This window comes from Saccoglossus kowalevskii, chromosome 12, assembly GCF_978046115.1.
Source record: "Saccoglossus kowalevskii chromosome 12, keSacKowa6.1, whole genome shotgun sequence".
NCBI lineage: Eukaryota > Metazoa > Hemichordata > Enteropneusta > Harrimaniidae > Saccoglossus > Saccoglossus kowalevskii.
The window spans coordinates 17,257,663-17,284,380 of record NC_140652.1 but is presented as its reverse complement, the minus strand read 5'-3'; the positions used below and the strand labels follow the sequence as shown (position 1 = coordinate 17,284,380).

The window sequence follows — 26,718 nt, the reverse complement described above, 5'->3', positions numbered from 1 at the left end:
CCTGCCAGCAAAAACAATCACGTGACGGTGATACTTTGTTCATTTCGCGCCACGTCATCACAACACGCGTGATATTCAATAAATTGTAGCAGGCTCACTGTCACTGCGCGTTTTGTCCTCAAAATGGGAGATGTACTGACATGGTGTAAAACGTGTGTTCTCATGACGATTTTAGGCCGGGGAAAAATGGAATGACTCGCGCAAGAAAAGGTCGATTGATCTTGACAAGTCACCAAGCTCCAACAAACATGGTTAAACTTTGTGATACAACTGTTTGCATTGATTATTTTATGTTCATTATTCAAATTCCAAACTTAGTTACTTATCAACACGTGCAAGACCTGGCATGTAAATTTAAATTTCTTGTGAAAAATGAAATTTAATCATACACACAATAGTATACTAAAAATATATAAAATATGAAATGACAAAACATGCCTAAAAATTAAAAGTACAATCATAATTTTATTGTGTAATATATTACCGTTTCATTGAAACTAAAAACATCACATATAAGCTGAATTTATAGTTCATGCATTGGAATAATTTTATTGAGACTATTCCCAGTATAACACAATCATTGTAATTACACGTGTGCCTCTCGTTCCCGAGAACTCATATAACTCGTTGTAGTACAGTCGTGGATCATGGCTGTAAACACCGTGTTATGTACACATGACACTGTACGTGAAATGGCGAAACGATGTACTGCATAAATTATAATGGGTATACATCCAGATAACAGCATGATTGACGAATACAGGATCGTATTCCGGTGCACCCTAGCCTTGCTATGTTTTATGCAACAGCAGTTAACTTCCGCATTCAGTGTTGCACAAAAAGCAGATTTGTTGAGTTCATCGAGTTATTTGTTTACATTCGGACGACCATGGCTCAATCGGAAACTCAGTCAGTGTATTTGTTCGTATTTCGATACTCCCCTCTACGACAGGCAGTACGAACGTCAATGGGTATTCGTCAAGACAGGGTAGCACTCCGCGTTTTGAAAACCTCGACCTAGAGTTGACGGACATCTGCGCAGATAGTCAACTCCGTTATGTAGGCCGGCTTTTTGTTTATTATTCACCCACAGTGCATTGCGCGTTCGTGGTTGCTGTCTACACATATAGTAGTACAGCGTGACACACATTACCAACTGCACTGCGTTGACTAATACGGGTATTTGAACACAAGTTCGCCCACGGGTACTATGAGGACACATATTTTAGAGACGTCAATGCCATTGTGAAATAAAAAAACATTCATTTTTGCAAAGCCAGTGAATGGACATTTGCAAACACGACCTTCAAAGGTTATAGCACCGCGTTCATTGGGTGATTACAGTGACGTCGAGGTGTTCTCGCAAATACGCGATGAATATGTAATTACGTGCGCAGCAGTGTTCTGCGCATTGTTCTCTGTCGCTCTCCATATTGGTTCCAAAAAGTGAATTTCGAGTTGAATTTATATCAGCGTAGTGGCTTAATTGTCGCACACAAGTACAGTATAATAACGGGCCGTGAATTATAATTAAATCAGGAATGAAAGGTCATCGGTCAAGTAGGATATAGGTGAGTATTGACATCGGATTCATGATCGGAAGAGGGTATGTGCAAACCTACAAACAATGCACTGCATGGTGGGAGATTCGTTCGAAATTCGATTTGACCTCATAACAGTTCAAAATGCCTTCGATAGAAGCAAGTGTGTAGCGGCATTGGGTTAAAAACGCACTTTTCGTGCAACTATGTGAGTCGTTTCTTAAATTCAGATTCTACGTTTTCTTGAATTGCGTGGTGACGCGCTGCTACTCCAGGGTATGAACGACCGCCTATTGACCTATGACGTGGTATTGATTCAGTTTGTATTTTGAAGTCCAGGATTCTAGTACGTTACTTTAGAGACTAAATAAGAACGTACCGTGATTACTTCCACAGTCGATACTTGCGGTTATGTAATCATGAATGTGGACAGACGGAAACTGTGGCAATTTAATGTACATGTAGTATCGCCCAAATTTCACTCTGAACTGAAAAATATACACGGCCAGTAAAAACGCCCACGAGCTAAAGTAGACGACCGACACGATATTTTCCAAAATCTTGAGATTTCTTACAAATTTTAGTGAGATATGCTCCATACTAACCAATAAATGAATAAATAAATAGTATTTATTGTCTTTTGACCTGTTTATTTGTTTCACAGGCTAATTTATTTATTACTGTCTGCAAATGTGCTTCGAGGCGCCTAGATCCTGAGTTGAGACTAGTCACCGCCTGTAGAGAAAACATTCAAGATCAATGCCTTTCACTTGTCATGGCGAGTGTACCGACCAGTATGGATATCAAACCTACAAACAACCCAAAGAATCTCCCTTACCAAATGTATGCTGTTCCGGTTCAAGATGGGTTAGTATTATTATTATTATTTTTATTTAGTTGAATAACATTGTTCTCGCGGTGTTTGACGCCCCTGTAGCCCAACCTTAGTTAGATCTACCACGTCTTCCGCAACAGAGTGACATGATAACGATCGATATAACTGATAAGTTAAAAATGCTTATTTGTTTCACATCCAAGTAAATGAAATTGCTTATTTTATTATGTGGTGAGGTTTTGAATGTTTAGTGTATGTATCCACGTGGAAGATTTCGAACTTCCCGGTGTGTTACACCTGTACCTGAGCACCATACATTCAAGTCCCACAACCGAGTAAATAATACAACGATCGGTTTTAGCATTTCTTCCACTCAGTCAATATTTCCAGCATTTGAGTTATTATCATTGAGTCGATCATATCTGTAGGAATCTAAGAATATTCTGCATTTGCGATGTACATTATATATACTAGAGAGCTCGAAATTAGCAGTTTACCAATGCACACGGACCATCAAATCTTTTCCTTGACTGCGTCCTTACTGGATTATTTAAAGTGTTATTAATATTCACAGTTGAGAAGGGAAAGCAAAAAGACGCAAACGTGATTGTAAATTTTGAGAACAATCTACATTTTACCAATGACAGAGAGAGTATAATTTGAGATCCATTTCCCCCAAATTACTAAGCTGGATATGTTTTTTTTTTTTAAATACGAGATGTTTGAGCTTATCACGCATATCCTGCTACGGTAACAACAATAGGTGATTTTCAGTTCAACTGCGAAATCTCGCGAGATGCATGAAAGACGCGCGTCGAACGTCTGCCGCAAAAATCGAACGATTTGATTTTGAACTCGAATTCCTTTATTTCGTAGCTCACATCGACCGGCTGATCTTCGACAGAGGAATATTGCTTTCGAATACCCTCACTTAATCGAAATTGTCTATCATCAATGTGTACAGCACATCATTAAGCATGGAAATGTCCCCCAAAATATTTTCGCGTTTGTCGAATCCCACTCGATGTTTGACGCCACTACGACGCTATGACCTTTGTTTGTCCTGTTTTTACGTTCGATTTTACGCATAATGCGTGATTCTCGCAGTGAACGGAAAATGGTCTAATATAAATCTACTGAAAAATAACACTAAGAAGATTTAAGCCAAATTAAAAATTACATGACTTCTCCATGCTGTCATTATGTGTTAATGCTCGTAGAATACGGAAAAATAAAACAGGAAATTGAAGTCACAAGACAATGTTTTGAGAAACAAGTGTGAAAAATATCATGGAAAATTGCCTTAGTTTCTATGGTGAAATTCATATTTATCCCAATGAAAAAAGTTAATTCAATTTAGTAAATTTCAAGCGTAATGGTATTTTTCTATTATATGCATATGACAGTTATTTATTTTTTCACACTTTTTTTTTGTACCAGTTGAACTCATGGACTACACAATATTACCATATCAGCTTTTGAAACTGGTTGCCAAATAGGCTTTTATAAAATTTCATGTACCAACAAAAACATGTAGCCTGACAAGATCGCGTGAGTTGCGCCCTCCGTGGTGCTCCAAACCCAACACAGTAGAATCAAAATTCACGCAACTAAATCGAGGGTTAAATTCCCCGCAGGTCAGGTTGTAAATGTCTCCCGTCACCATCATCATAGTAAGATTTCACGCGTCATAGATTAAGAGTGAGGTCATTAACAATTATCTCTCTCTAAATATTCTGTATCAAAAAAATTATCAGTGTCGATGTCTGGCGTTTGTTAGTTTTGTCCCAGCCCACGTGCGTTTGTTTTGCCGCAGGATATAATTTTTAAAATGCAGTCAAGTGACATTCACATACCAGTATATGCATTGAAGCGAATTATCTTTTAAATTTCACAATTTTTTATCTAGCCGTTTTGAATATTGATGAGTTGAAATCCCGCACACGTGATCACCCACTGTCACCGAGACACAGCAGTGTTAGCGCTGTTACAATGCCGGAATGGCCCTACTTTCCTACCAGGGTGATTTATCAATAGGTCGAACCTAGTGACGTGATGGCCACTACATTACACTGGTACAAGGGCATAACCCTGATTTGTGTTTCATGAGATACTAGTCCAGAATTGTGCAGGCATAAAAACGTGTTTCCCACCCTTTTTCGTGGTAAACATGGTGATATAATGATGTTGTGGTCCACGGTTTAAGCATGATGTACATTAATTTACTGTTTATAAATTAATCCGCCTTCCACGAAATACTTAGTAGTCCATTTAATAGCATCACCGTTTATATTTGGAACATTTATAATATATTACATTTTACACAAAACAGCAGACAATATTCGATCCAAGGTGTTGGCAGACTAATAGCTGAGCATGGAAGGGTAAAGGAGGCGTGGCAATAAATATGAAAATATATAAAATATACTATATATGCAAAAAATACTAAATATTTAAATAACTAATTTTTACCTCATCTTTGTGATGATTTTTTTTTTTTTTTATAAAATGAATTTCTATTTTGCGAATAGATTACCAATAGCGATTTCTCGATAACGTACGACGTGTCGGGGACTATATTTTTGAACAAAATAAAAAGAGAGGGTACGGACCTATTTGTAACGTTATGGCAGTTTCAATAGTTTTCTCTATCTTAATACATTGGCGATAGAACGTATTCTCTGCGCTGAAAACTTCTTCGCGTCAACGTTCATGAAACAATGTACATATATAATTAACAGGAATCAATAAAGTGGAAATAAAATCCCCAACCGAACAAAAGTCGTGAATAGGGAAATTTACAAGCCCAAGAACACAAAACAAATGACTGACAACAATCGGCGAAACGCAACTGACAAGTACGCTCAGCCAAATAAAAAAAAAATAAGATAAATGTACTCCATGAAGTGATGTCAGGTGTTTCGAAATAACACATGATTAAATCTAGCTCGATTTTTATGGTCTGCCATACTGTTGTTATTCTGTTGTATTCTGTTTTATTGTACGTACATCTTGTACAATATTTTGAATAATAAATCGGATGATCACAGACATAATGACTTTATTGTCTACGTGTATATCGATGTTTTTTTTTTGACCAATGCCAATTTCGAATCGTTGAGATATGCCGCTGGCGAAATATGTAATGTAGAGCGCCACCATCGTCCCATGCAAACAAACATCGTATTGTATACGCATTGTATACGTCGGATGGGCATGGAACCCATTAGCACAAATTATCAGACACATGCCATTATCAACTGACTTGTAACAACAACCAAACATTAATGTATATATACCAACTCGTATCTAGTAACAATTAACCTTAACCAACACGTATCGATTAATACATAACCATTAACAAAATGCAACTAACACATACCAACTAACATATACAGCATAACCTACCAACACTTATTACTACATACCACTACTACTGACTACTAATCTATTAACATAGATCAACCCATATTTGTTACACTAAACCAACGAACACCTATCTAGTAACACGTACCAATTAACCAAGTAACGTATCTATTAATACATAACCATTAACGAAATGCAACTAACACGTACCAACTAACGTATACAGCATAACCTACCAACACTTATTACTACATACCACTCATACCACTACTACTGACTACTGATCTATTAACATAAATCAACCCATATTTGTTACACTAAACCAACGAACACCTATCTAGTAACACGTACCAATTAACCAAGTACAACTAACACTTATGCGTTTACACATTACTAACACATCGGAAATAACGTAAACCCACTGTTACGCAACACAAACCAATTCACACCTACATAGTAACACGTACCAATTAACCAAGTACAACTAACACTTATGCGTTTACACATTACTAACACATCGGAAATAACGTAAACCCACTATTACGCAACACAAACCAACTCACACCTACCTAGTAACACGTACCAATTAACCAAGTACAACTAACACTTATGCGTTTACACATTACTAACACATCGGAAATAACGTAAACCCACTGTTACGCAACACAAACCAACTCACATCTACCTAGTAACACGTACCAATTAACCAAGTACAACTAACACTTATGCGTTCACACATTACTAACACATCTGAAATAACGTAAACCCACTGTTACGCAACACAAACCAACGAACACCTACCTAGTAACACGTACCAATTAACCAAGTACAACTAACACTTATGCGTTTACACATTACTAACACATCTGAAATAACGTAAACCCACTATTACGTAACACAAACCAATTCACACCTACATAGTAACACGTACCAATTAACCAAGTACAACTAACACTTATGCGTTTACACATTACTAACACATCGGAAATAACGTAAACCCACTATTACGCAACACAAACCAACTCACACCTACCTAGTAACACGTACCAATTAACCAAGTACAACTAACACTTATGCGTTTACACATTACTAACACATCGGAAATAACGTAAACCCACTGTTACGCAACACAAACCAACTCACATCTACCTAGTAACACGTACCAATTAACCAAGTACAACTAACACTTATGCGTTCACACATTACTAACACATCTGAAATAACGTAAACCCACTGTTACGCAACACAAACCAACGAACACCTACCTAGTAACACGTACCAATTAACCAAGTACAACTAACACTTATGCGTTTACACATTACTAACACATCTGAAATAACGTAAACCCACTATTACGTAACACAAACCAACTCACACCTACCTAGTAACACGTACCAATTAACCAAGTACAACTAACACTTATGCGTTTACACATTACTAACACATCTGAAATAACGTAAACCCACTATTACGTAACACAAACCAACTCACACCTACCTAGTAACACGTACCAATTAACCAAGTACAACTAACACTTATGCGTTTACACATTACTAACACATCTGAAATAACGTAAACCCACTATTACGCAACACAAACCAACAAACACCTACCTAGTAACACGTACCAATTAACCAAGTACAACTAACACTTATGCGTTTACACATTACTAACACATCGGAAATAACGTAAACCCACTATTACGCAACACAAACCAACTCACACCTACCTAGTAACACGTACTAATTAACCAAGTACAACTAACACTTATGCGTTTACACATTACTAACACATCGGAAATGACATTAACCAACTATTACGTAACACAAACCAACTAACACCTATCTAGTTACACATAGTAATAAATATGAAACAGCTAACATATATATATTAGTACTAACTATCTAACACATATCAACTATCACATATAACAATTAAACCAATCCAAATAACATATATATTTACAAACCAACATAACCCAAAGCAACTTACATGTATATATTAACATTACTAACTCATACAGACTAACACGCAATTATGGATGTAAACTAATCAATTACAGTTAACCCAATTACATGTACCATGTATAATATTAAAAATAAAACTAACAATAACTAATAACAAAATTATCACTGCAAAATTGGCACTGTATTGACATTTGTATACTGTCTTTGCATTAGGTTGGCCTTGTTTGACATTTGTATATTGTCTGCATTAGGTTGATTTTATCTTAACATTTGTATATTGTCTTTGCATTATATTGGCTTTGTCTTGACATTTTTATATTGTCTTTGCATTAGGCTGACATTGTCTTGACATTTTTATATTGTCTTTGCGTTATATTGGCTTTGTCTTGACATTTGTATATTGTCTTTGCATTATATTGGCATTGTCTTAACATTTGTATATTGTCTTTGCATTATATTGGCTTTGTCTTGACATTTTTATATTGTCTTTGAATTAGGTTGACATTGTTTTGACATTTTTATATTGTCTTTGCGTTATATTGGCTTTGTCTTGACATTTGTATATTGTCTTTGCATTAGGTTGGCTTTGTCTTGACATTTGTATATTGTCTTTGCATTATATTGGCATTGTCTTGACATTTGTGTATTGTCTTTGCATTAGGTTGGCATTGTCTTGACATTTTTATATTGTCTTTGCATTTATATAGGTTGGCATTGTCTTGACATTTTTATATTGTCTTTGCATTAGGTTGGCATTGTCTTGACATTTTTATATTGTCTTTGCATTAGGTTGGCAATGTCTTGACATTTTTATATTGTCTTTGCATTAGGTTGGCATTGTCTCTACATTTTTATATTGTCTTTGCATTGAGTTGGCATTGTCTTGACTTTTTTATATTGTCTTTGCGTTATATTGGCTTTGTCTTGACATTTGTATATTGTCTTTGCATTATATTGGCATTGTCTTGACATTTGTATATTGTCTTTGCATTAGGTTGGCATTGTCTTGACATTTTTATATTGTCTTTGCATCAGTTGGCATTGTCTTGACATTTTTATATTGTCTTTGCATTTATATAGGTTGGCATTGTCTTGACATTTTTATATTGTCTTTGCATTAGGTTGGCATTGTCTTGACATTTTTATATTGTCTTTGCATTAGGTTGGCAATGTCTTGACATTTTTATATTGTCTTTGCATTAGGTTGGCATTGTCTCTACATTTTTATATTGTCTTTGCATTGAGTTGGCATTGTCTTGACATTTTTATATTGTCTTTGCATTAGGTTGGCAATGTCTTGACATTTTTATATTGTCTTTGCATTAGGTTGGCATTGTCTTGACATTTTTATATTGTCTTTGCATTAGGTTGGCAATGTCTTGACATTTTTATATTGTCTTTGCATTAGGTTGGCATTGTCTCTACATTTTTATATTGTCTTTGCATTGAGTTGGCATTGTCTTGACTTTTTTATATTGTCTTTGCATTTATATAGGTTGGCATTGTCTTGACATTTTTATATTGTCTTTGCATTAGGTTGGCATTGTCTTGACATTTTTATATTGTCTTTGCATTAGGTTGGCAATGTCTTGACATTTTTATATTGTCTTTGCATTAGGTTGGCATTGTCTTGACATTGTTATATTGTCTTTGCATTAGGTTGGCATTGTCTTGACATTTTTATATTGTCTTTGCATTATGTTGGCATTGTCTTGACATTTTTATATTGTCTTTGCATTAGGTTGGCATTGTCTTGACATTGTTATATTGTCTTTGCATTAGGTTGGCATTGTCTTGACATTGTTATATTGTCTTTGCATTAGGTTGACATTGTCTTGATATTTTTATATTGTCTTTGCAATATGTTGGCATTGTCTTGACATTTTTATATTGTCTTTGCATTAGGTTGGCATTGTCTTGACATTTTTATATTGTCTTTGCATTACGTTGGCATTGTCTTGACATTGTTATATTGTCTTTGCATTAGGTTGACATTGTCTTGATATTTTTATATTGTCTTTGCATTAGGTTGGCATTGTCTTGACATTGTTATATTGTCTTTGCATTAGGTTGGCATTGTCTTGACATTGTTATATTGTCTTTGCATTAGGTTGACATTGTCTTGATATTTTTATATTGTCTTTGCAATATGTTGGCATTGTCTTGACATTTTTATATTGTCTTTGCATTAGGTTGGCATTGTCTTGACATTTTTATATTGTCTTTGCATTACGTTGGCATTGTCTTGACATTGTTATATTGTCTTTGCATTAGGTTGACATTGTCTTGATATTTTTATACTGTCTTTGCATTACATTGGCATTGTCTTGACATTGTTATATTGTCTTTGCATTAGGTTGACATTGTCTTGATATTTTTATATTGTCTTTGCATTAGGTTGGCATTGTCTTGACATTTTTATATTGTCTTTGCATTAGGTTGTCTTGACATTTATGTATTGTGTTTGCATTATGTTGGCATTGTCTTGACATTTTTATATTGTCTTTGCATTAGGTTGGCATTGTCTTGATATTTTTATATTGTCTTTGCATTACGTTGGCTTTGTCTTGACATTTTTATATTGTCTTTGCATTAGGTTGGCATTGTCTTGATATTTTTATATTGTCTTTGCATTATGTTGGCATTGTCTTGACATTTTTATATTGTCTTTGCATTAGGTTGGCATTGTCTTGACATTTTTATATTGTCTTTGCATTACGTTGGCATTGTCTTGACATTTTTATATTGTCTTTGCATTACGTTGGCATTGTCTTGACATTTTTATATTGTCTTTGCATTACGTTGGCTTTGTCTTGACATTTTTATATTGTCTTTGCATTAGGTTGTCTTGACATTTGTATATTGTCTTTGCATTATGTTGGCATTGTCTTGACTTTTTTCTATTGTCTTTGCATTATATTGGCATTGTCTTGACATTTTTATATTGTCTTTTCTATTTTTCTATTATTTTTGCATTGGCACTTTGCATTTTAAATTTAAAATGGCAATACATTATAAAAGTTCAAAAAAATTCAAATTATGATAATGCTACATAAATTGGAATTTCGCATAAACATACAATGTGGTATTTAAACGCGTTTTTATACATATCAAACTGGACACGGCGCGACGACTGTAGCACTTTTAACACGTACAGGATGAAGCTCTTACACAACATTATTTTGACCTTTGAGCGCCAACAATATTCCCTGCCAAAATGTGTACAAAATTTTGTACCATTTCAATAATTTGTTTGTTAAGACAAAGGACATAATTCCCCACTCGCTACACATCTTAGTTAAAAATAAATTGTAAAAAATGCAGTTTTATTTTATGATAGACAACGAAAGTTGACTTTGACACGCAAGGGGGGGGGGGTATATTTCCTGTCAGAGAAGACCGTCATTTTAGAGGAGTTTATAATAACGTCACGTACCTGCCGACGCTGAGTATGCACACATTCAAATTTCACATTCTAATGAGCAATTGCAACAAAATACATAATTTATGTACTTCGATTTAGTTTCTTGCTATTTAGAGGATTTGTTGCCCGTTTATTTTATTTTATTTATATAAAAACACACATCTGAGAAAAAAAGGAGGAACAACAATTTGTAGACTGTACAATTTTTTAAATATTTTACATATCATCTCCTGGGTCTCATAACCCCTGAGTTTCAATGTAATAATTATTTGTTTGTATGTCATATGTTCATTACAACAACAAAATAATAAAACACATGTATCATTTCTAGAAGAGACAATAACAAAACTTAAAGCGGGAGCGTCGTTACCTGCGCACGCGCGGGAGTTCAGTCCCAAGCGACGATAACAACACACGCTAAAAACGCAAAGGCGCGTGGGTGGACGCTTGTTTGTAAACATCTGACGCATGCGCAGGCAACGACTCCCCAGTATTTAAACAAAATCTACTCAAATCTCAATCCATTTGTGGAACATGGTCCGATCACTAATGAATGTCTAGAACATACGAAAACAATGAAACAAATACGTCCAGGTTTGTCGTATACATGTGACTCGTAAGTTACAACGTGTATATCATATTTATGTGCCTTATAGTTAGTTAGAGCAGTTAAAGGGTGGTGGTCATCGCGCAGCGCGTGTTCGAACTTCAAGCAAACAAACGATGTATTTTACACGTGTTGTGTACATCGCTCTGAGATCGATATCGATCAACGCCCTTAAATTCTCATTTTATATATTTGAAACTTTTGAACCTCTGAGCTTTTAACTTCTGAATTTTAAGCCTTTTGAAATCTACCAAAATCACCGTGAAACCACGATCCCATACACATAGCACTGCACACGTCTCTGTTAATCATATCATCGAACGCGATTGGACGACTGTGACTCTTAAAATCTGGTTATCTGATCTGTATATTTACTGCATACTGCATAGTGAAATATGGAAGAAGTTCGGTTCGATACAAAGTACAGTCTTTTGTGCATGACCTGCGCATCAAACTAGAACAGGAAAGGAAGCTGAAAGAAAGGGAGCGATATGACCTTGACGATTTTATAGAATACAGTAATTGGCGATAAGTCCTCGTCGAACGTATTTCTATATCCGGCTTTGTATGTGTTGCATTGTTGTCACGTGACATGATAAGATGTAGTACTACTAGTAGTTTGTCTTGACCGACCCTATTTCCTGCATAATTACACTGCTTCTGTTAGCTATGATTGCCCAAAGAAAGAAATTATCAACGGGACTGTCAGTGGGCTTGTTGTACAATGGTTTCATCCTTATTTCAGAACATTGTATAGTGCACTACTTCGCGAACATTGAATCGGTACAACGGTTGTTTACGTTCTGAAACGGACGAATCACTGCGAGGCCCGGCACTACTCACATCACGTGACATTTTCGACACCTTCTGACCTCAATAACCCCGGTAAATCTAATAATAGTACCGTGACCGATAGTTCGTGTCGAGTGGGTCACGTGTTGCGATAAATATTTTTGTTAGTAGTTTTAGCAACAAATTAGGTACTCCATCATTTTGGCTCACCTTTGTATAACCTTTTTTCATGTTCCCATTTGTATGCGCGTTGTTGATTCGACATTTTATGATATCGTTTTAAAATTCATAAAAAAAATACAGATACGTCTAATCCCTGTGAGTGGGAATGATAAGCAGCGAAGATTTTATCGTTTTCCGGACTTTTTGGGGAGCTCTCAGTACATATAGCTTCAGTAAAAGGGTGTTTTATAAATAGTAATAATACAGTGTCGCAAAATGGCGTTAATTCTTTGAGGTCAGCTTGTGTCACCTATTACAAACAAAATAAGGCTGCTTTGTTTGTGTTTTTAATTTGATCATCACCAGAAACCATTTGAAGATTGTGTTCGTTTGGTCCATAGTTGTTATAATAGCAAAAAATGCATTAAAAAATGCCAAAATGTCCACCATCAATTTGGCGGGAGAGAATATGCACGTCATGTAATCCAGTCATGTGATGCATGTTACCACACATCTGCTTGTATAAGATGTGCAGCGTACACGGGAAGAGACATTCGGATTTCCTTCATCTAAAAAAAAAGCTATGTAATTTATGCTGAAACTTGAGAGCAGCAATTTGTATGCTGATATCGTTTCCTGACGTCACACCGCCCAAGGTTGCCGCCATTATTCCTTGCTAGACGTCGAGTCCTGCAATGCCGCAACGGCACTGCTATTATCGATAGAATAGACAATTGTAATGGATTATGGGTAAAACGTAAAATATGTGCACCGACAAAAAGCGAAATTTTTTTTTTCACGTAGGCGTACAGAAATAACCAGAGAGGCCACATCGGGTAGGTAGGTAGGTAGGAGCGCCATCTTTTCCCCCACTATATCGTTATCGTTCCTGTTCTGTTGCCCGTTACGTTTTTTTTTCACCCGCTAATAATTCGATGATTTGCATAATTATTAATACTGTATTTATTTGTGTGTCGGGTCGAATGTAGCTTGTTTGTTGTTAAAGGCTCGCACGTTCTGTATGTGCGATATACTCCTTACAAATAGGTTGAAAGATATACACCGGTGTCGCAATTATACGACGGAAGTCTGTCAAATAACAGTGACATAATGTTGTGTTGCTATCATACATCATCGATCCAGCATAAAATATGCTTGATATGGACACGATATGACTATTACGTAACTGGGAATCACCATTTTTGTATGGCGATATAAATTACAGTAGACTGTCGACCGTGTGTGTCACATCCAGGGTAACGTGACGCCACTGCCGCCATTTTGCCCGATAGGGTAAACGGTACGGCTCACCGTGACGCTGGGCAAAATAAGATAAATCATTCCGCGTACTGCTGTACGAACAATCGCCTACATTGTAACAACATACTAACATGTACATTATATCATGTATTTTTACTGTTGCTTCTTTGAAAAAAATTGTTGCCATTGATAGTTTACTTTCTCCCCGCGACTGTGGATACATCCCACCTCCTCCCACCGACGGATGGCAGCAGCGATTGTCACGGGTGTATTTAAATTCTTCTTGGTGTTTGCATATGTACAATCTCTTTGATCACCTGTAAGTGACCTTTCACCCGATTAAGGGCCATTGCCTGAAACGACTGCCTGTGGACTATACATGCCCTATGATTGGCACAAGTTTGCTTATAAAAAAAACTATTGTAATGTGACTAATCTAAACACGTAGGACAACACGACTATGATTATAATATATAACTATAATCTATGATTTTAACAGGACTATAGTCATATATATATGATTGTAATGTGATTGTGTGATCTAGGATTATAATATAACTATGATATATGCTTATGATTAAAACACGACTATGATGTTTATTCAGTTTAGTTTACACGCTTATAATAGCACGTGTCATCAGGTCTACAGGCCTGCGTTGAGCGCATGAGCTCCACACGCTGAACCCTACTCAGCTGGCATACCCCAGGCCCTGTGGAGACATGCGCGATAGCATGCTCACCATATCCTCTATACTCGTCTCCCGTTTTCGACATAATATTGAAAACAGTTGTCACGCGTGGTATTCATTACTGATGTCATTACGTTCACTATGCTCGCACATACAGTACACGCCGGTAACTGAGCCAGGTCCATCATAGTTATATATTTACATTGCGGCCTGGAAAACATGAAATATAGTTCTATATACAGTGTTTGATTATCTCGAGTTTTACAAAATCGTAATGTAAATTGAACGGGTAATGTTTTACTGTTTATATTCAAGTTGTTTCCTAGTATGTGTTGAAAATTCAGTATTGCGTCGCTCGCCACAAACAAGAAAGAAAGCCGGCTGGAATATGAAAATAATTCGTTCTGTTTGGAGACAATGTTGGCTCTGAAGTGAGGGAGCACTATAACATATACGCTGAGATGAACGATTACTATAGCAACGCGGCGAGTGAACCCCGCCGACCCCCGAGAATGAACTTAGTCACGGTGTTTGTTTACATTAGTCGCGGTGTGGCACCGGAATTATTTGTAGTAGTCATGTATTTCCCCAGAGCAAATGTATGAACGGGACGAACCTGTGTATGACACGTGTTTATTGCTATCAACATTCAGCGAAATAAAGTAACATGAAGGCATCCTCATGCAGTTGTTGAATTGTGATAATATTGACGTTTTCATCATGATTACACAAATATCGTTGTAACTGTAGCATCGCGGCTTTTTTTCACGGCCTCTACCCTCGCCCTTTAGTTTCACGACGCGCAAATCAGACACTATTAGCGTTGGAAATGAAAAAATGTCGTGCAAGGTGCTGAGAAAGGAAAACATAAGGAGAGTATTCTGGCAGACATGTATACATGACAGAACCCGTGCTGGCTGTTACATGTTAAAGATCCTGCGCATGCGTTCGTTCAATTCACACAGATCGAACGCAACGTACTCTGATTTGATAGGAATGGTTATTTTTAGTACAGTTCGATGTGTGGTGGATTTCCATGCTGAACTGGCCATGCCCGTCTAAAAACGGGTCTGTTACGTAATTAACTGAGCTAATAATGAGTATTTCACGCGCAGTATTACAAACTCGAGTCATCGCAATATTACGGATTGCCGTGTTCCCGATGTGAATATCGAACCTATTAGTTTCGTGACACATCACTAAGTGTGATTGTTATTCCACGCATGCGCAATAATGTGTGTATCACGCGGCGCTTCGTGTCAAAGGTTATTTGTTCTTTTTACGATTGGGTTGTCGGGGTCGCAGCAATCATATGCATGCTCCATTTCTCCACGTACTCTGGGCGTGTGATGAAAGTGACACTTCGAAATCAGGTGAACATAAATTGGCGCATGCGTATTACAAAAACAAAACAACTTTCCAGATGTACTGCTCCGTACCCATCAGTGTCGAAATACATGTATGTGCATATTTCTTTCTGCTATGGATATTATTTTGGCCTTTTTATTTTAAATATTATAAAGTATATGCACAATAAACAAAAGGGAAATATACTAATCTAGCGACGAATTTAAGCCAACCATGTGTGTGCTTCATTGTTGTCAACTAAACTTTTAGAGGGACGGTAGTGCACCACGCATGCGCGAGATATATGGGTCTCTTATAAACAAAGATGGCGGCTTTGACTGTTACTCAGATCAACAAGTACAAACTGAGACGTTACCAAGCTTTAATTAGGTATTTTTAGGTGATTGAAAGGTATCGAGGGAGTCACGTACAAGTCACGCTCAGGTCAAACCTCATGCTTGTAATTTCCATTGAAAGAGCGCATTGGATTGTGGGAAAATCAATGTTTATCAACACAAATGTCACACATGCGCAGCACGACGTTCACCGTTGGCTCCTATTCACCATTTGTTCTTTTGATAAAAAGTTCTCACCTTGTCACAACATTTTGTTTGGTTCCACATAGTGAAAAAATTATATATTATAAGATTCGTGTTTATGAAAAAATAAAAAAGATAAAAGAACTCTTTCATCATTTTACTCATAATGCTTTCTATTAATTTTTTTTTCAAAAAAAAAATTTCGTGCTAGAAAAAAACCCTGAAAAGTTGATGACATGTTAATGGCGAAAAATTTACCTTTTTGGAGTTGATTATATATTTTAGTAAAAGGTAGTTAACAATATACGAACGCAAACCATGTTCATATGCAGATAGTACGATGTAGGTACAGACCAATCAGAGACGCAACAGACAAACATGAACTTGTGCACTTCCGAGTTTATTACCTCAGTCTACTTTCCACCAACTATGACATTTCAACTTCAAATATAATCGAAACAGCAATTTTGTAGTTATTCATTTTTAACTTCAAAGTGGATTACATGTTTTTATTATTTTTTTATAGAGTTTTTAGTAAATGCTGCAGTCGCAACATATTTCATCATAAATGTGAGAAAACTTAGGATACAGTGGTTTCATATCAAAATTGTAGAAGTTTGAATATCACGTTTTAGCTAGGCGACTAGTTGCCGTACTACACGAGCGCCGGTCCGAGTCATGCACGCAATGTGTTTACTTTGATTTGACGTAGTATTTACCATGCCGTTTCGTATTCGGCGTTATTTGCTTACGTTTTAAAGGGCGGCAGTCGTCGTGCCGCGCCCAGTTCGATATGGGACTTATAGCAACGTATACAACGCATGTAAAATACATTGTTTATTTACATGAAATTCGAACACGCGCTGCACGATGACCACCGCGCTTTAACAAAATGTTTGAATTTTACATGAGAAATATGTACACGACCAATAAAACAAAACCGCTAACGGTCGTCCATTTTGAATCAACTAACGACACAACTTATGAGTGAGCATCATTCCCCCATTATGTGTGTCATTTCAAACGCGGTTTTTTTTTTTTTTTTTAAATCATTCATAGAATGCCAGAGAAACAGTCTGTTAAAGCGGGGGAGACGTCGCCTGCGCATGCGTCACGTGGCCATAGCGTGTCATTGTTTACAAGTAAGCGTCTACCCATGAGCCTTTGCGTTTTAGCGTGTGTTATCGTCGTTTGGGACTCAATTCTCGCGTGTGCGCAGGCGACGACCCTCCCGCTTTAAGAACCAAAATGGCTCTTAGACGCGTTCAGGTAAAGATATATGGGATTGGATGACGTGCATTGCATGTTCATATACAAACCGTTGCGTTTTGAATGTTGAATGAACATGACACCGGAAGCACGGGAACTGTGAACTTGAACTAAATCTGCAACATTTCTTTACATCATACTGGTATGGATCACTGACCGACTATATCTATGTTTCTAATTTTAACTATAATGTTTCATTTTTTTCAGGACTGGACAGAAACATCCAGTTTATCAGATTTGTAAGAAATTGATCTTCACCAAAAATGGGAAATCTGTGAGCTCGTACATGGCGGCAACCCCCGATGAGATGAAAAAATCAGCAGGCACCCAGGGCACACTAAACGTTATCAATGTATCAAATAGCAAAAAAATGGTGATCGGTTTACCAGCGTTTGCGCATGCGCCAGTCACAAATGTGCAGACGACTCCAAATCTGGAGACAATAAAAATACAACCGACAACCAAGATTCAGATAAACCCAGACAGACAGATAGTCCAAAGCACCGAAAAGACTGTCAAATTATCAAATAACCCACAAGTTGTGATTGGTTCACAAGTTATTTCAAAGACACCAGTCACAACAGTACAGACACAGACTACAAATGTGCTATCAGGAAACCAGGTTCAGGCTACTAAATTAGTTAGCGCCACCACCGGCGATCCGAAAGTTGTAGTTTGCACAACGACACCCGTGCAGTCTGCCACTGGCACACGACCTGTTCAGTTTGTTCTCTCTCCCCAGGTTGCCAGTCAGACGAAATTGGCAAATGGAAATCTTCAGATGTTGAAAGTTGGCGGGAAACCTATAAAAAGCGAGACCGCAACTATGCCAGTGAAGCCCAGTAGTTCGACTGCTGGTAAACCGATATTACTGTCGATCACACAGTCATCCATTTGTGGGACGCAGACGATAACAACCGTGCCGACTACACCAATATCGTCCGTTACATCAGAACCGTACACGAAAAGTGTGGCAATACCCGGGTCGATAACTGCAACTGCGGGCACTCAGCCCATGTTTATGACCATAAGCCCGTTATCAGTGACGTCAGCCAACACTTCTTACGTCCAACCACGGATTATCACAGCAACAAGTACACAGCCAGTACGCGTTTTACTAAGCCAGCCCAACAAAGGTCGTAACATCACAATGCTCACCGTACCAGCGTCACAAATAAAAACGAGTCAGACAAAGATAGCCAAATCGACAAACCCGCCAGTATCTCCGATCACCGTATATTCCAGTGGGGCGAGTTCGCCGAAGGTATCGGCTGTTACACCAATTATACGCGCCACGCACGACCTGTCGAAGTTGTTAACGCCCCCACCGACGCCTGACATTTGTGATAGTGAGAAATCAAATGCGTGCACGACAATGCCAGCGAATTCATCAGCTAGATTCATTACCATTGCTAACGCATCCGTACCGCTAGTTAATACAGTCCCCATGGCAACGATTTTAACAAAACAGACGCTTTCAAACGTAGCTAAAGTCCAGCCCATTGTGTCTGTTGCTATTCGGGCAGCCGCAAACGCGCCCAGTTGCGAGGCCCATCTCAATGATAATGATCCTTCAGATTCAAAATGTGATTCAAAATTACAGAAAACTGCCGAGTGTGATACAAATGAAAAGCACATTTCAGACACGGCCGCCACGAAATGTGACGAAAAACCAATGTTTACAATTGATTCAGTGTTTAGCCTATCGGAAAGCTCTGCCAACGATTTGTTTCCCGAAGCTGCGCGGAATACTGACGAACAGCCGACGTCCGAAGAATCCAAGCCATCTCAGTCGTTAGAGGGCGCTGGTATATTGTCAAGCAGTTGCGTCGGGATGAAGATCAAAACTGAACCCCCTGATACTGGATACGAAAAGGCTTTACAAATCAAAAAAGAACCACCAGACACTGGTTATGAAAAAGCTTTGCTGAGCTCAAATGCTGAGTGGCGAGCTACAAGTAGCAATCAATCAGAAAAAACAGATGAAAGTGCAACTGGCACACCAGAAGTTGTGGATTATCAATATCCGATGGTAGTGACGCCCTCGGTAATGTCTAACACACCGGGAGAACCAATGAGATGGACTGTGCAAACCTCGCCGCCTGCGTCGTCGTCAAAACCACTTGCATCGTCAACACTATTGGCGTCATCGACACAGTCATCGTCAATACAGCTACCAACGTCATCGACGCAACTGTTGGTGTCTGCAGCGCAACCGCCGACGTCTTCGACACACCTAATCGTGTCATCAACACAATCACTGACGTCATCAACACAATCACTGACGGCACCGACTATTATAAAAACATCAGCTCCCATTCTAAAATCATTACCATTACAGACGTCCGCGACAATACTCGTAAAAACTCTTGCTAACTTGAAAGCTGCCTCCGCGCCGGGTTCCAGCATCTCGGCGTATTACGTGAAGGGTGCTGACGGAAAAACTGGCTTATTACAAATACATTCGGCGTCCGCGAAACTATCAGAAATTGCCAACACCGCCATGCTTGACAGTCAGAAATCAAAAAATCAACCAATGGCCAGTTTAACAACGACCGTACCAGCAAATAAAAATCCAATGCCAGCGAAAACTAAACCAACGTCAGAAAACACTGAGCTAATTGGCCAAATCAAATCTATTATTCCGGAAAATCAATTTCTGAATGAAGTCATTATTAAACAAGAAAAAACTGACGATGAAAACATTATTTTCCCACTTTCCACAACCAAGAAACGTGAAACTACGAAGCCACCTGCCCCTACTCGGGTGTTACGTAAACGCAAACAGAATTTGCCCGCGTTGTCGGAAACTCGCACTACAGACGCGGCTTATCTGGATCCATCCAGTAGCTGCACCGACGAGCATAAAGAAACCATACAGGAGGAACGCATACGAAAATTGAAAGAGTTGCTGAAGACCAAAACCGCTGCTTTGGAAGAGGTCAGAAAAAAAGGCGTTGCGAAGAGACAAAAAATGTCCAATGACGATGAAGACACAGAAAGTGCTGAAGAGACGTGATTTCAAAAGGTGAGGGGCTTACTATTTTTTATAGGGAATTCTTGGTTGTCATTTTTTTATTATGTGTAATGTGCACCCCCCCTCCCCACACCGTGACACACACATGCTAAGTTAGGAGTCGTCACCTGCGCATGCGTCAGATGGTCATAGCGTGTCATTGTTTACAAACAAGCGTCTACCCATGAGCTTTTGCGTTTTTACCATGTGTTGTTATCGTCGCTTGTGCAGGTGACGACCCTCCCGCTTGAACACGTGTGTAAGAGCCATCCATAACATCAGTACAGACTGGCCGTTGCTGCCTGGCGAACATTTGCATATTTTATCACATTGCATAGCCAAGCTCTCATTACAGACTGTCGAGATAGTAATATCAATAGCTAATTTGCATATTTGACAGAAAAATGATATTGATATTTGTTAGGTAAGTTTGTTTGTAAACATCCAGTAGGAGACGTATTCGGAGCGATCTTAGAGTATGCCTTGTCCGCGGGACAGCTGACGCATTATTTTCACTACACGTGTGTGCTGGAGTTGTGCTGTTCCTCATTTCATTACTGAGTCTGTAATTGGGCCCGACCTATTGACCGAAAATGATTATATGAGTGAATATTATGCACCTTCAATCTTAAAAACTGGCTGGCTGGCTGAATGAATGAATGCATAAATAAATAAATAAATTAAATAGGAAAAAAAATATATATATGATCAACATGAAAAAACAGGGTTTTAGTTCACTGTCAAAATTATTCAAAACTAGTTTATATATGTACAGCTAATACACTGTTGGGACAGGAATTGTCTGACATTGTACTAAATTATTTGTGACTAATTGTCGCTTTGTCATATAACTTTCCGTCATCAAACTATCAAGAATTTGTAGTGCTTTTGAAATTTTAACGTCGTTAAAGCGGGGGGGTCGTCACCTGCACCTGCACGCGCGCGCGCGGGGGAATTGAGTCCCAAGGCGACGATAACAACACACACTAACAACGCAAAGGCTCATGGGTAGACACTTGTTTGTAAACAATGACACGATATGGCCTGACGCATGTGCAGGTTACCACCCTCCCCATCCGCTTTAACAGCACGTTTATTCTGGTCACATATTTGCGGTCATGGTACACAATTTAATTTACGGCGATTAAGTGCCCCATTTTAAATCGCAGGAAAAATGTTCAGGAGGTTAAAGCGCGGTGGTCGTCGCGCAGCGCGTATTCGAATTTCATGTAAATAAACAATGTATTTTACACGCGTTGTATACGTCGCTATGAGTCCCATATCGAACAGGACGCGGCACGACGACTGCCGCCCGTTAAGATGAGCGTTGCAGCTGAATCTCCTGCACCACACTCCTGCACACCACGTATTCACTGCAGTCCACACGAAATAATAATAACGCCATATCGCACGACTTTAGAAGTCTTCTACAAATATATTCTCGCTGATCGTGCATTTGTGTCAGTGTTGCAAACGTGTGGCAACATATATTTTAATGGGGCGGCGGGCGTTGCGCTGCGCCCTGTTCGATATGGGATATATGACGACCACCGCCCTTTTAGGTCTAATAGCAATGTTTTGCAGACATCAGATTTGTGATAATTTGGATCATTTAAAGAGAGCACCATTTTTAACATACGAATGACAAATATGCATACCTTTCTGACTTGCGCGTTGTGTCTGTCTTTTGGCCGTTTGTTGGTAACTGTGAAATATTAAAGCGGGGGAGTAGTCACCTACGCATGCGTCAGGTGGCCGTAGTGTGTCATTGTTTACAAACAAGCTTCTACCCATGAGTCTTTGCGTTCTTAGCGTGTATTGTTATCGCTTGGGACTCAATTCCTGCGCGTGCACAGATGACGATTCTCTCGCTTTAAAATGAATTAGGATAACAGCGTTGGCGCCGTCCTAACAGCACATGTTGTTGTGTAAACTCTTGAAATTTCTTCAAAAACGATTTTTAAATAAAAAAATGCTCAATCAATTGAATTACTTTTCTGGGAACTTATTTATTAAGGTTACCGTTTATTTATTTCAAGAGTAGCAATTATGTAAACCAAAACAATACATATTATTGTGTGATATTTGTATACCAGGGCATGGGCCGTATTTTGTCAATGATTTCATGCTTGTATTTACCTATAATCGGATGTGATTACATTTTAATTCCATGAGCCGTTGTTTCATTAGTTGAATATTTCAAGTCGTCAAAGGGTGTATGCAAGAATCGGCCATTGAACATTTTTAGAACTATTAAAATCTACCTTAAAAACTAGCGGTCGTTGCTTCGCGTCCCATCCCGTGTTCGATGCGAAACTCAACGCGACGTACACAACGCGTGTTAAGATATAAGGCTACTCATGAATGAAGATACCCAGATTTTGTTCATTTTGCAATAAAATGTATTTCAGAGCAAGATAAGAACATTTTGAATCACCAGCCTAATTTTTGAGGAGTTGATTGTTGTATTTTAGTTGATACCTGCCATTTTTGCAGAATTTTAATGCCTTACCATTAGGTTCCCATGACGGGCATGTTAGTTGTCCAATGTGTTAAAATGTAGGCTGGTGAAATAGGCTAAAAAAATCATTATTGTTATTGATGAGATACTTGGTTTTTGTCCTGAATTATGGGGTTTAAAATGTTTTTAAAAATTCTATTATTCTTTAACACTGTGTACTTCTATGTAATTGTTCTAAAATAGAAATTTTTGAAGAATATCAGGAAAAGGTTCTCAAAAATCGTCACCGTAACACCTGAAAAAATGCTATTTTGATGTGTCGAACATAAAATGATGACGTTTAACGTGGAAATTGCGACGTTTACCGTGCTTTATCAGCATGTGGTTTTTCACACTAGTCACCACACCTGTGAATGATATGCGCTAAGGTCACGTGATGAGTGACTATACTTATCGCCAAACGAGACGGGATACTACTTCCACAACGCCCGCGAAAATCAAATGAGGCAGTGTGAATAAATTTGACCAATTGGGTAATTTTGAATGAACAATTTGTACATGGTATTATTTATTGTAAAATAATAACGTTTAGTCAATAAATAATGCATATTCTAGTTCATTGAAATAATTATAACGCGCGCGCTTTTATAGGTACGTATGAATAAATCCGGGCGCATGCGCATTCACGTTTTTGTGATAAATCATACTCTTGCTCCTTCCAAAGTATCATATCAACGCGTTTCCTGATTGGTTAAGCAAGCCAATGTGAAACGACGTACGTCAAATTCAAGAAAATAAATTTTTACTTCTGCTTCATTTCAGGTTATCTTGTTGGAGTGCGTCGCGATACGCCCATGTACACTTGAAAGCAGTACGCAAATACAGTGAATTAAAGATACCTGATCACGTAGAAAGTGGAGGGCGTGTCTGCTTGTGATAGGTGTCTATGCCTATGCTATATTTTCTGTAATTGTTTTTAATATATTAATCTTGTAAATTTCATTTCGTGATTATGTAAATATGACGTTATTTAAATTATCTGGCAGCAGATTTGGATTGGCTAAAAATGGAATGCAGGCAGCATATTGAAAAGTATGTCACCGACAAAATTGACGCATGCGCAAACGATATATAGACTTTCCGTCTATGAGAAACGCTCCATCTAATTTTCAAGAAACTAATTGAAATCTATTATGGGCTAGGCACTTAATTGAAATGAGTGCTATGCGCGGCGGTTTGGACCGGTTTTAACAAAGATTTTCGTAGTAACAGTGTCTGACTTCAGTTGTACACAGTATCTACCAGAAGCTGGTATTATAGAAGAATGGCTGTCAGTTAATATTCTATGATTTGTGTGTTTATACTAGCATGAACACGTTCATATTGCGCATGCGTACATATTTGTCACTTATTGTGCCCCAGAGTTGTTAATAAATGCCAAAGTATACACTATTTGTTTCAGCCTGCTTGTACAGTTGACCAGATTCTTGAAATACACGATTAGACTTTGTTCTTGAGTTAACATTATTTTTTTGTTCACGGCCTTTTTCAAATGTACTAAATAGATATTGACTTCAGCATTTTGCCTTCAGTCACAATTACCCGAGTTCAATCATCTCAACACATAAACTAAAATACTGACGATCAATCCAAGATTGAATTTTATTTTTACCTTGCCCGTACCATCAAAGATGGAAGGGAAAGGTATATTAAGGGAAAAATTATGTCCGGCGTTGTCGTTGTCCTTGTCGTCGTCGTCGTCGTCGTCGTCGTCGTCGTCGTCGTCGTTAATAATTGTTATTGTGTGCATAATAACTTTACTAATTCTATTCCAATCAAATTTGGTCACCTTACTGTATTCATCAGTATAAAGTCTGAACTTTATAAAGTTTGAACAACAGATGTCCTGTATGAAATAATCATGCAAAAATTGAGAAAATCTGATAAAATATTTTGACTGTTTCTACTTGACTGATCACTGGTGATACACATCAAAGGTCACTGATGTCAGTGGAAATATGCATTGTTGTATGTGTTCAATGAAGCAAATGATTTATCTTGTAATTTATCTCAGAATCCCATACTGGGTTTCAAAACCAACTCATGGAGAAATTGCACAGTCTGATACACATTTGCAAACCTACCAATAAAATCTTTACAGAAAACAAGATGTCAGAAAATCAATATAAGCACTCCTATGAACTGGGTGCCAAACTTTGATCAAGATCAAATACATAAAAAGCAAAACATTTCATCCACATTTTAAAAAGAAAATTGTTCTAAAATATATGTATTCTGTATTTGACAAACAGTTCATTCGACAAATGAAAACTCACAGGAATATGTTTCAGCTATTAGAACAGAATGATAGAGGTTTTATAATATAGGTTTAAAAACGCACTTCAAAGATTGCAGTGTTTGAAGATGTAGATTCTCAGGAGGCAACAGTACAGTTGACTTCTCCCTCCACTGGACACCAACTAACTATTTAAGTTGATTTGCATACAAAGCAGAGCTTGCAACATGATAGCTATTCATAAAGGGTGATATCTTCAATTCTCTAATTTTGGTGAATATTTTTGTCATTTTTGGTAAAAAGTGATATTTTCGACTTCTTGTTAAAAACCGCAAGTGCAATTGATTTGATATTACATATATAGGTACTACATGTGGACCTCTCTCAAGTTTGTTCATTTTGTAATGATATCTTTAATTCTCTAATTTTGGTGAATATTTTTGGTAAAAAGTGATATTTTCGACTTCTTGTTAAAAACCGCAAGTCCAATTGCTTTGATACTACATATATAGGTACTACATGTGGACCTCTCTCAGATTTGTTCATTTCGAGATGATATCTTCAATTCTCTAATTTTGGTGAATATTTTTGTAATTTTTGGTAAAAAGTGATATTTTCGACTTCTTGTTAAAAACCGCAAATCCGATTGTTTTGATATTACATATATAGGTACTACATGTGGACCTCTCTCAGATTTGTTCATTTTGTGATGATATCTTCAATTCTCTAATTTTGGTGAATATTTTTGGTAAAAAGTGATATTTACGACTTCTTGTTAAAAACCGCAAGTCCGATTGCTTTGATATTACATATATAGATACTACATGTAGACCTTTCTCAGATTTGTTCATTTCGTGATGATATCTTCAATTCTCTAATTTCGGTGAATATTTTTGTCATTTTTGGTAGAAAGTGATATTTTCGACTTCTTGTTAAAAACTGCAAGTCAGATTGTTTTGATACTATACATATTGTTCATTTTCTAATGATGTCTTCAGTTCTTTAATTGAAATGTGCATTGCTAACAGCGGAGCTATCTCAGCCGATAGGCTGCTTGTACAAGATACTTGGACAAAAGCCAGCTAAGATTTTCTGTTATCTTGCATGTTTTATGAATCTATTCACGTCTAAATGCAGCCTTTTTTTG

At 37.6% G+C, this 26,718-nt stretch overlaps 1 protein-coding gene across 1 annotated transcript; it reads left to right on the top strand.

Moving 5' to 3' along the window:
- The first annotated feature begins 1,426 nt into the window (after window positions 1-1,426).
- LOC100375667 (uncharacterized) lies at window positions 1,427-24,727 on the top strand. Its single transcript, XM_006815086.3, has 4 exons — window positions 1,427-1,571; window positions 2,206-2,408; window positions 18,006-20,826; window positions 24,098-24,727. Exons 2-3 carry the CDS (start codon window positions 2,317-2,319, stop codon window positions 20,815-20,817), a joined length of 2,904 nt encoding a protein of 967 aa, XP_006815149.2. The 5' UTR covers window positions 1,427-1,571; window positions 2,206-2,316; the 3' UTR covers window positions 20,818-20,826; window positions 24,098-24,727.
- Window positions 24,728-26,718: the final 1,991 nt, after the last annotated feature.

Coding starts and splice junctions, on each gene's coding strand:
- LOC100375667 (XM_006815086.3), top strand. CDS start 2,317: ATGGCGAGTGTACCGACCAGTATGGATATCAAACCTACAAACAACCCA. Junction 2,409..18,005: donor GCTGTTCCGGTTCAAGATGG/GTTAGTATTATT, acceptor CATTTTTTTCAG/GACTGGACAGAAACATCCAG.